Source organism: Balearica regulorum, chromosome 9 (genome assembly GCF_011004875.1).
Source record: "Balearica regulorum gibbericeps isolate bBalReg1 chromosome 9, bBalReg1.pri, whole genome shotgun sequence".
Taxonomy (NCBI): domain Eukaryota; kingdom Metazoa; phylum Chordata; class Aves; order Gruiformes; family Gruidae; genus Balearica; species Balearica regulorum.
The window spans coordinates 14,582,453-14,594,138 of NC_046192.1; the positions used below are offsets into that span (position 1 = coordinate 14,582,453).

The 11,686-nt window shown below is 44.1% G+C and overlaps 1 protein-coding gene across 9 annotated transcripts in view; it reads right to left on the minus strand.

Annotated features, from left to right (window-relative positions):
• Positions 1–7,837, minus strand: part of DLG1 (discs large MAGUK scaffold protein 1) — a 157,129-nt gene extending 149,292 nt beyond the window's left edge. For 4 of the 9 annotated variants that reach the window (XM_075761187.1, XM_075761186.1, XM_075761185.1 and 1 more), the window contains exons 1-2: positions 7,389–7,836; positions 6,958–7,089 (exon numbers count right to left, since the gene is read on the minus strand). In XM_075761187.1, coding sequence (XP_075617302.1) covers positions 6,958–7,089; positions 7,389–7,407 — 151 coding nt within the window. In that variant the 5' untranslated portion in view covers positions 7,408–7,836. Of the gene's footprint in view, positions 1–6,957; positions 7,090–7,388 lie in introns of all 9 variants that reach the window. The other 5 variants (XM_075761184.1, XM_075761183.1, XM_075761182.1 and 2 more) reach the window with 2 other exon arrangements.
• Positions 7,838–11,686: the final 3,849 nt, after the last annotated feature.

An 11,686-nucleotide genomic window follows, 5' to 3' on the forward strand; every position in this document is an offset into this window, starting at 1 on the left:
CCATCAGGGACAAAGGAAGTGTTACTAGTAAATCTTATTTGCAGGATGTCGTCTAAATAGTGCCAGTACAGGACTGTGGAGGTTTCTCTCCAGATGAATGCATTAAAAGAAATTCAAACTATTTTTGGGATGAGTTCACTCAACACTCCAAGTTGGGCTTTCATACAGGTGCATAGCTCTGCTTAAAGGAGACAGCACAATCACTGGTTTCTTCTGCCACCAGTAAGCTCATAGATGCCAAGATAATTATCTGACATTGGTGGCAACACAAGGATGGCATCTCCACCAGCGGTAACACTTGTACATTTCCTGCAGCCAAACTCTAACACGGATCTGAAAACAGGACTCCAATTTGCAATGCTTTTACAATTTGTCCACAAGTTTTCCTCACTGCACCTCTGTCTTAGGCTAACCTTTTAATTCCAAGCCAAAATAAATCAGTTTTTTTGAGGACATGGCTGGGAAGATACTTACACATGACAAGATTCCTATTAAAAGCTTTACGAAAGAGCTCTAGAAACTCCTATAATTTGGAGCAGGAACATCAATGTAAGGAGGTTATTCTAGTGTCAGCCCTGCACTTTCTGTGGTCTCTTAACTTTCTTGCAGATTTGGCCCAGTTATAATCGAGGAAGCCATCTGTGCAAGGAGACTACTAGTCAGCTGCTAGAGTTCAGTTTCTTTGAAAATTCATTCCACCTGCACCAAAACAAACACCACCCCTCAAAACGCAGGCAGCCAGATGCACAGGAGGCACGTGGCATTCCAGCTGCAGAGCTAAACAAGATGTTCCGCCCTTGCTGCTGGGATCACCATGGAAGCAGGCCCGAGATTAAGACTAAATATCCTCTCTTGAGCTTTCCCCCCTTCCTCTACACTGTACCCAAGCACCAAAGCAAACATTGAGGGAGATTAGGAGCAAAGCCAGGTATGCAGCAGCACAGGAGAAGACAGACATCAGAACTAGGGAACACAGGTGAAAGAACATAGGAAAGAAAGGGAAGCAAGAACAGGACAGAAGATAAACTTGCCCAGAACCTGGAAACGATACCAATTATTCCCAACTTCAACTTTCTTTTCAGCCCCTTGATGAACAGCAGATATATTGACAAAGTTTTCTAGTCAATAGCCCCTTTTAATGGTAACCCTATGAAGAGAATAATACTGTAATTGATAAATTCTACAGTGCAGCTATTCAACACTGAATACACAGTCAGTATAATAACCACAAGGATAATCTGTTGCCACTATACCATTTATCTGCATACCACTAGCTACTCAACTTACACTAGTCTTACTTGCTATTTTAGGCTACCAAAAGCAGCACCTAATCCCAAAAATTCAATACATTACACTGTCACAGGCACACACGTATACTGCATGAAAAACACTTAAAGCAAGCACACAACCACACCAGAACTTACTACACTATCAAACTGCATTACATACATACAAAACAGTAAATAATGCTTTAAAATGGAGGAGCAATGAGGTTGTTTCACTATTAGGTTCCTTGAAGAAGTAGTGAAGTTCTTCCAAAAACTGGGATATTCTGAAGTAACAACAAGCTACATGGCAGAAGCACACTAACAATGACTTAACATTCCAATCATCTAGACACCAACTAAAATGTTTTATCCTCCTCTTCATCTGGATAAAGAAAAATACATTAAAATCATCAAGTACTTAACTACCTTTGAAGACACAACCCCAGGTCAAATCTCTCTAAAACTGACCAACTTTTGCGTAAGTTTCAAAAGACCATAGTAAGCATAACCATAGTATATCCTTAGGTAAATTGTCTGAAAAGCAAACACCTCAAAGTTGCAAGAATTATATCCATGGATGTTTCAGCCTCAAATACGAGCAAAGATACGGTATTACAGAAGTTGCAATCTGAGGCAAAAGTCACAAAAATGCAACAAGGGTAAGATTTCAATGGGAAAACACCCTATTTAGCACGTAAAACAGTTTCAGTAGTATCCAATATAACAGAAGATCCAATTCTCTCTGAACTTTCATCTAATAAAAGAAAAAAAAACAAAAACCAATATTCACTTACTAACCAGATCCTCAACTTACTGTCAAGAATTTCTGGATTCTTAATGTAAATATTATTCAACTGAGTCTGAAAGAACTTGTACTAGGGCCTCAGTAATATTTAGAAAATGGGAAGCAGTCCGCAAAGTGGCCTTCCTCAAGTTAACTGAAGAGCTGACTTGCAGTGACACATACTCACAAATGAAATTCTGAGGCCTGCGCTGATTTTAAAAGTTAACTGTGTCATCATGCCATATGTTCTATTAGCTAACTATATCACTGAAATAAAAACTGATACTGAAGTTTCCCCCAGAGCAAGTACTTTTGGTTTCTGTTATGAAGACGAGCTTCTGCTTTAACTGTTTTTTATTTTAATTTAGCTAGCAAGAATGAAAAAATATTTCCACGCTGGATAACTGAGAGGCAGCTAAGAGAGCAAGAAAGTCTAGAGATGCCACACAGTGCAGAGAAGCGGGGCCACATGCCATCTATTAGAAATGTGGCCAACCCACTCCAAAGGGTACTAACTTTGAGGAGTGCTGACCCAATCCAGTCTACTTCAGACTAAAATCTAGGGTTGTTTCCCTAATTCAGCTCAGAAAGCCAGCGTGGACAGAGCTGAGAAAGATGAACAGTATGTTTTATATTCCTAGACGTTTCAGTCCCAGTCAGACTGCTGATAAATCTGAGCAAGAGTTTATCTTAATGCAGCCATCAATTTTAAAAAAAATTCAGAGACAGGACTTCTTTCTTTGGAGTGTAAAAACATATTAACAGCATTTTTAATACATTCTGTCCAATTCATAAAGGTCATGAATTGAAGTTATGGTTAAAAAACCTTAATGATTACCAAGGGAGAGCTGGTTTTTTGTTCAGTAAGGATTACCGAAACCACTACATTTTTTTCTTCAAAATTTCCCACACTGGATATTTAGTATTACGAATAGCCAGCATGCAAGCACAATTCTTGAGGCAACCTTCATGCAAAAGCACTCCAAGTGAAATAAATTAGACTGCTTACATATATGAAATTCTACACATTCAACCTCCTCTAGTCAAAGTTGCCATTTTATACCAAAAAGTCTTTATACAGATAGCTATAAAATAATATATAAAAAACACCCAACCAAAAAACCAACACTTAACACAGACAAGGCAAGAAAGGCAGCACAGCCAACTCCATTGCCAGAGTCTGTAGAGACTCTTTTAGAATTCCCTTTTTCTGATACCTGTGCAAATGGACTTCATTATTGCCAGGAAAAGGAGTATCTTTGTAGTAGTAAACTACTTCATGTTTCTAGCTATAACTAGTAATATTTTTAATTTTAGAACACTATTTCAATATGGTCAACTGCAGCACACAACCCATTAAAAACAGGTTTTAAATACACAAAAAGATTATGTGTATAAACAGAAATCTGCTTCATGTTTTTCCCTCAGAAGTGTTAGACTTACGCATGCAAGTGTTCCTCCTCTTATACTTTCAAAAAGATAAACACATCATATATCTGTACCTTTTCAAGAAGGTAATGAAGTGCCTAGATTAGAAGCAGAACTTATCTGCAAAATTGTTACCACACTATTTGAAGATAAATATTCTGAAATTAAGTCTATCCCATGTCTCCGTATGCAGATATCTTTCTTTGGTCTCTTAATAAACTGACTCACCTTACCAATTATCAGAATATCAATAACAAGCTATTTTAACTACAACCAAGAAATCACAAGCACAAAACATACTACACAATTCTGAGACTGCACAGGAGGAAATTTACTTAAAACTGTCACTAGTCTCAAGCTGATTTTAATTACAGGCCACTGCTATCCATTTAAAGTACTAGGCATCATTACACTTGGCTGGTTGAAGCAACGGCAACGGGAAATACCACATTACAGAAGACATAGAAAATAAAAAAAGAGCTTTTTCACAGAGTGTTTTAAGGAGGTCAAATTAGTAACAAAATTGGTAACCAAATGTGAAGTTCTTAGAGTTATTTCACTTAAAATCTAACACTGTTGTAATAACGTCAATTTCATAACACTGGATGTTCACACTGACTAGTTACTGCTCTAAGTCAAATATATAATTATGGCTTTAAATGATTTAAGAACCAGGTCAAGTTTGTAGATAGCTGAACTAAAGTTTTATTGATAGAATTATAAAAGAGAGGACAACATTAAAAAGGCTCAAATAAGAAAAAAAGCACCATTCATTCTTCTGCATCCGAATGGAAAGTCACCAAAAACCCCAAACTTTTAATTCCTTCATACATATCTAAATATGCAAAATATTGATAAAATGCATAGTTTTCAGGAATATTTAGTTTCCCCCATTTTAAACCTAAAGATGCATTTCTTTGCATAAAGTAATGTCTATTTTTTCCTCGAAAGAACAGCATTTGATTGCCAAGTTAAAAATTCTGCTAAAAAAGATACACGAAGTTGACAGCAGATCCTGACTGCAGCCTTCACAAACATTCTCACCTATCATGGACAGGCAGGTCTTGGATATAGTGCAGTAACTTGGCAGAAAAAGCAGAAAATAAATGTATGAAGCTTTTTTTCTTTTTTAGTATTATTAAAAAAAACAAACAGAAACTAAAAGTAGCATGCTTTCTGGAAGAAATATCCATATGAGAAATAACTTGCAAGTTGAGCTTGAAACTTTCTGGCAGAACAGTATTGGCTATTTAAGCTGGGGACACATCACAACTCCTCTAAAACGCACACTTAAAAATCTGCTATGAAGTAATATGAACCTGCAGCACAACTAAGTCATCCAGTCTGCTCCCAAATCTTCATGGAAAGAGGACAGGCAGGAGCAGACTGAAGGTCTTCCCAGTACTTGCAGCCAGCCTCCAAAGCATCTTTCCCAAGGAGTCCCCTCACTCTTTACCCCCATCATGCAGTGGTCACACCATAAAAAGATTTTTCCAGGAAAACAACAGCCAGGAGCAGCCTGCCATGAACAAGAACTCCCCTGACATATTTCTGTGGAAAGGAGCAGGTTAAAAATTAGAGACTCCAGCTGACAGCATAAATTGCTTGCAAAGTACTAGCCTTCTGCGTTATCACCTTTCAGACAAACAGTTTGGGAACATACACATACACTCTGTAATAAACAATCACTCAGTGAACTAGTAAATGCAAAGTTAATGCAACACACCCAAGAATCATGACACCTATTATGCACACACAGATGAACTGAATTCAACAAAAAATAGGGTCATATGGTCACAACATAAAACTTCTTACAAGACCGGGAAACAGGCCACATGGCCCACCCAGGCAACACCACATTCCCATTTTCTGCTCTTGCAGAATGAAGCCAGCACACATGAAGTTGCCTGCTGTTTCAAGTTTACTACTACTACTAGGTGTAGAGTTATTAAAACAATGAAAATCCATATGTGGATATGAGAAGAAACTATGCCTTGCAGGTTAGAATATCAAAGGCTAATATATCAGTATTTGATTCGATGACAGGGAGAAAATGGAATACTGAATGGATCTTCAAGACAGTTTAAAAATAAACACCAACAAAACAAATACACACCCAGAATAAGAAAAATTGTAGTCAACATTGAAATTTACCAGGTAAAAATAAAAAGCACAACTGCAGTATATTAAGCTTCTGATGTAAGACTTCAACATTCTGATCCACCAATGAGTGAATCCTGTTCATACATGTCCCACAAAGATTATGTCTAGTTTTTCATCATGGAGTTGGTTAGCATCAACTGAGTATTGAAGGGAAACACACAGAGTTCCTGTAAGTAAAGACTTCTGTAACTGACCTATTTTTACAACTACCTTTCGTGAACTCACACAGCAAAAAAAAAAAAAAAAAAAACATAGCAAGAGTACTATTTTCTGAAAACCTGCATAAGGAGATGAAATAAATGCTGGAGAAGAAAACACTCCACACGCAGCAATGCACATTTATGTTTTGCCTGTACCTGTGTTTCCACTACAACATAAATTCAAAGCAGTTTTGGTACTATGAAGGAAAAAGTACATCTGTATGACACTAACTATGCAGTAAGCCAAATAAGTTTAGCAACAGTGTTTGTTATTAGCACAATTCAGACACAGGTTACTTTGTTAAAAGATGAGAATGCAGAACTTTACAAATTTTACTCCTAAAGGTAAACTAACAAACCACTTTCAGCCATTAGCAGATCCTGACAATCAATCAAGGAGAAACCACTCTCACTGCTTCCCTGCAGAAGTTTCCAAATGAAGTCAGGATTCTGTATTTAAGCTCAGGGTTTTTTTTGCAGACAGCCATGCAGGAAATTCAAAATTATATGTAAGTAGTTCAACAAGACTTATGGGAACATTTTAAGTGAAGCACTACAAGTACTCTAAACTAAGAATTAGTAGTGTTTTACTACACTTTAATATGCAACAAACAAAGGAGAAAGAGATCACTGTAGCATTAGAGCTTTCTTCTCATTTACTTTAAGTTAACTTTGCACTTTAGATACACACTTTGTGATGTTTCAGAGATTTTTCAGCAGAAACATTTGCCCGAGTCCTACCTTAGATTAAAACCATTCAAACTCATTCATTAACCTGTTACAACGGGACTAAAAAAAATACTTCTTAAAAATTGTTCAAGTGAGTAAAGGTACATGGAAAAACAGTCTACGTAAAGTAATCTACAACAACAAATCACAGAAGAAAAAACTGTTTTAAGCAGTTAGGGCCACTCAAAAGCTTCAAAGTATGTGAAACAAGTAAACTGCTGATCTGTAACAGCACGTGTGTTACTATGCAAAACAAAAACACAATGACAAAAAGCACATGGCTTCTAACGTAAAGGCAAAATACCTTTCCTTCTTAACACTGCAAGTAGCAGCAAAAGCAAGAACCGATCGGCTTGAGCACAAAGTGAGAGAAGTCAGCCTTTACCTATCAAAGCCTGGAAAAGGTTACTTTGGAAGATGCTGATGACACGCTCTATGGAGTTTCGCAGCTGCCGGTCCTCCGCCTGGCTCAGCTTGGAGCGGTACTCCTCCAGGAGGCGCAGGGCTCGCTGGGTATCTGCAAGCGGAGACCAGACACACCGGTGACCCCGGCGCACCAGGTAGGAGGACCGGGGATGCACGCGCCGGGGAAGCAACAAGCCTCCGCGCTCAGGACCGCCCCGGCCCGGCCCGGCAGCTCCTTTGTTCGCAGCTGGGGAGAGCGGGCGGGACCGTGCCTCTCGGCGGGCTCGCACAGCCCGCGGACCGGCGACTCCCGGCAGCCGCCCCTCCTCGCCCGTCCCGCCGCCACCGCAGCAGCAGCTGTCAGGCAGCGACTCCGGCAGCTGCCGGGGCCCCTCGGCGTGCGGCGCTCACCTTGTTTCCTGACGGGCATGGCGCTCCGGGGCCGCGGCGCTCCGCCGACAGCCGGTGCTCCGCCTCACAAACTTTGAGCCCGACTCGGGGCGGCGCGGCGGGGGCGGCGGCGCGGCTCCCCCTGCCGGCCGGGCGCGGGGGGGGGGGGGGGGAGGGCGGCCGCCCCGCCTGACCGACCTACCGACCGACCCACCGACCGACCCGCACAGCCGCCGGCCGGCGAACAAGCGGCTCTGCTCGGGGTTCCCACCGGCGCCCGCCGCGGCGCCTCCACGAGGCACGGACCGGACCGAGCCGGGGCGGACGATGCAGCGGGGCAGGCCGGGCCGGTACCGGGGCGGGCAGGGCTGGGGCACTCACGCCGCCCGCCGCCTCCCGCTCGCACCGCTCGGAAATTCCAAACTTTCCAGCCAAAATGGCGGCCTGGAGGCTGTGGGGAGCGCGCCCCCCCCCCACGTGACCGGGCCCAGCGGCCGCCCAATCAGGGCTCGGCTCGGCTCGGGGCCGGTACCTAGTCGACGGGGCGGGGGGGGGGGGGAGGAGGCAAGGTGAGCGCTCGCCGCCCGCCTTAAAGGGGCCGGCGCGCCGCGCCTGGCTCCGCCCAGCCCCCTGGGAAGGGGCGGTGGCCCCCGAGAGCCGCCCTGCCCCTCGGCGGGCCTGGAGCTCCCGCTGCGCACCGGCGGGGCCCGGGGAGCGGGGCGTCCGCTACCCAGCGCTGAGCCTCCCCCGCTCCGCCCAGCCTCTCAGCGGCGGGCAGACCGCGGCCGGCAGCGGCGAGGTCCCTCCCTCCCACCGGCACAGATGGTGCGGCCTCCCCGGCGGGAACGGGACCGGCACGGTCCCGCCGACGAATCCCACCCTCGAGCATCCCCGGCGCTGATGGCCGCCGCCCCGCTGCGGGCGTGAGGCGCTCCCGGGTGCTCCGGGCGGGCGGGAGGGACAGCTCCCGGTGTGCCACCAAAGTTACCTGGCAGTACCGGTTATCCCCCTTCAACTGCCGTTGACCAGATGCCCCTAGTAGGAGTTAATGGGCAAAAGCGGATTAAATAACCGCGCTGGCACTGACCCCGGCAGAGTCCCAGGCGGGGATCAGCGCCCGTTGTGCTGCGGACTGCAGAGCAGACAGCCGGAGGTGTTCCTCCCTCCAGGGAGCTGACAGCCTCCTCGCATGGCCTGAGGCGACGGGACAGGCAGGATCGCAGGTACCTCACGGACGGTACCGGCCCACGCCGTAAGCAATACACGGAGCGTGGGCATCCACCTGTGGCTGGTCTTTTCCTTCGGTCATCCTGGGGAAGAACAGCATGAGATGGAGAGGAAGGGCTTATCTGAAGGAAGATAAAGAAATAGCTTTGCTGTAGAGGGCATAAGGTTAACGTAAGGACGTCATGGGAGAAAGCGTGAAAAACCTTGCTTATCTGAAAATTTAAGAAATGGTCTGTGTAGGCTAACGTAACGGACCGATCAGAATCGTGAAAGCTACTTTCTCAAAACTGGCATGGAAATGGTAACGAGGTGCCTCCAAAGGCAATACAAACGGCTTAATTTTTTACACGATAGTAAAGAGGAGACAGAGCGCAGAAATGGGTGACCTGGATAGAAACATGCACGAGGTAAATGATCTTTGCAGCATATTCTAGATGCCCATTAAAGGGAAAATGTATATTAAAACTGTTGAATTTAGGGGTAACTCAAATGCTTGTACTGAGGGGAATGTTACTTATTTCTCAATCAGATCCATGATCAGCCAGAACCTCAGATCTGAAACACTTCAAACTCTGTATGTATGCGCATATGAGAGGCAGATAGAGACTTGAAAGTTCAAAGCAAATCCTGCTGATATGATTTTTTTGATCCATGTTTGCATCTCCATTTACACTTTTTTGATTTAGACACAACTAAAAATGTACAAGAGCTTACCCCAGGTACCTAAAAAGAATCTTCTGGGCAACTCTTGCAAATTGGAAGTCTAAAAATCAGGACTAGATTTGGCTGTGGCAAAGTCCTGATCTTAAAGAAAACTTACACTGCAACAAATCTAACCCAGATCTAGAAAAGGACCTTCTTCTCCCCCTCTACCCCCACTGACTCCCATGTTTTGTACTTAGATTTGCACCAGGAGTTTCTCCTCCTCCCACAGCTATGTACCACGAAATTGTTCTCATACCTCATTGAGAAAAACAGAATATACATTTAGTGCTGACACACATTTCCCATTTTCTCCTTTCTAGTTGTATTTTCGTACTTTCAGAGTTTTGGCACTAACTGGTACCAGTTCATATATTTTGAAATGGAAGCATGCTAAGAACGAACATTGGCAGAAGCCTCCATCATCTGGCCTCATCAGTTCTCACTGTTTACAACAGCAATAAATGCACTCTAAAGGGGCCATAGTCCTCTTGATGCCAGAGAAATATATATACAGAAGAAGAGGAAGAACAGCCTAAATTTAGCTAGCAGAAAAGAGACATCTGCAGCAGTTAAGTTGGTTTTGCTGACTGACAAAAAGGTATTATTACAAAGCAAAAAAAAACAAAAAAAAATTTGTTTGCAATTAAAGGAACCACCATAAAGAAATTACTTTTTCATAAACAGGATTTGATGTTTCCAAGGCTTTTTATTTTAAATAAGAGATAATCCCATTACATACAGTCATTGTGCTGAGGATAGAGAAATAATCCCATATATAACACCCTGAGACAGCATTTCTCACTTGTTACTAATGCTCCAGGAAAGGAAAAAAAAAAGAAAACATCAAAGAGGGGGTCAGGATGATGGATCAGCAAGCCAGGAAGCAATTAGGTGAGCCTTATTGTACCTCAGAGAGTGGTGTTAGTTCCCGGCACTTCTGTTTCAGTTCTAGGAGTGTATTTGTTGATTGAAAATGGTTGAACCAGAAAGCACAGTGTTAAACTTCAGTATATAAAGTGGTTTTGAAATTCCAGTGCATATAGAAAATATCCCATGAGTGGAAAATGGCATTTTTACTAGCACATTGCAGTAAGAGTCAGTGTTGCAAAACCGTCATTTACTACACGTTGTCTTTTCAGGCTCCAGTTTTCAAAAAATTGTGTCGTTCCCTTGGAGGTGTGGGGAAAACTGGGTATGAACCAGAGCGTCATTTATGCCACAGCTTAAGCAGTATCATTTAAATCAAACCATTACAGGCAGCATACAGAAAGGCTTGTACTTAAATTGACCACTGGTGTGGTCAGCGTACAAGTCAGCATTATGCTGTGTTCAACGCATCCTGGCTGTGCTCCAGAAAGACCCTTGGCGTAGGAACTCCACACAATTACACCAAGAAGCAGTCTGTCACCATTGTAGCCCTCTTGGCTCCAGAAGTGGACGAGGATCTGACCGGCAGGCCACTCTCTCACCGTTAAAACCCTTCTTTTGTGACCCCCGCCAGCAGCCTGTGTGACACCCTCGGTACCTCTGGCAGGAGCAGGCAGCTTGCTACAACACAGTGTTGCTCTGCCTCTTCAAGGAGAGGGTGCTTAGGGGGCATTGCGATATGGGAACAGGCAGCTGTTGACAGCAAGGAGGCCAGCACAGTGCGTGTCGCCCAGATGTGGAAGAACTTCCATAACAGCCACCGGATCCTAGCCCATGCTGTTCATGCACACAGGGAAGAGCAGGCCCTGTGCGAGAGGCTAATAAACCCAGTTTACAAACCCACAGTAAAACAGAGACAGTGCTTTCCCATTTTGAGAAACTACATCAGGGCTCATTGGCAGCTGCCTGCTCTGAAAATGGTCACAGGAGTGACCCCTGCCAGGGATTTGTACCTGATTGTACACCAGCTCCCACTTTGAAAATGGCTCTTTACGCTCTAGAAATGTCACCTTTATGGCTGGCACCCCACCGCAAGGAACGGGAATGCTGTCAGGCTCTTGCGTCTTGCAGCAGTCACGCTTTGGCCGCAGGCTGAGCAACACAACGTGGAGGGGTCTGACTTCACACCAGCTCCCTGGTGGACCCCTTGGGTCCCACTGGAACAAGTTGACAACCACGTGGACTGCTCAAAATGACAGTGTAAGAAGATGTGTTGTAGCTGGCACCCCACACAGCAACTGGAGAAGTATGATGAACTCACATCAGGAGACTTCAAGAAACATGCACTAGATTCACACATAACACACCAATCAACACAGCAACAACCATTTGAAAATCAGGACAAAAAGGACATCAGACATCAGCATGTTGCAAGAGGTTACAGTTACCAGCATGGCCAAGAAAATACAATACTAACGAGCTCAGACAAACTCTGTTACAGCAGAAGGCAGGTAGACTAA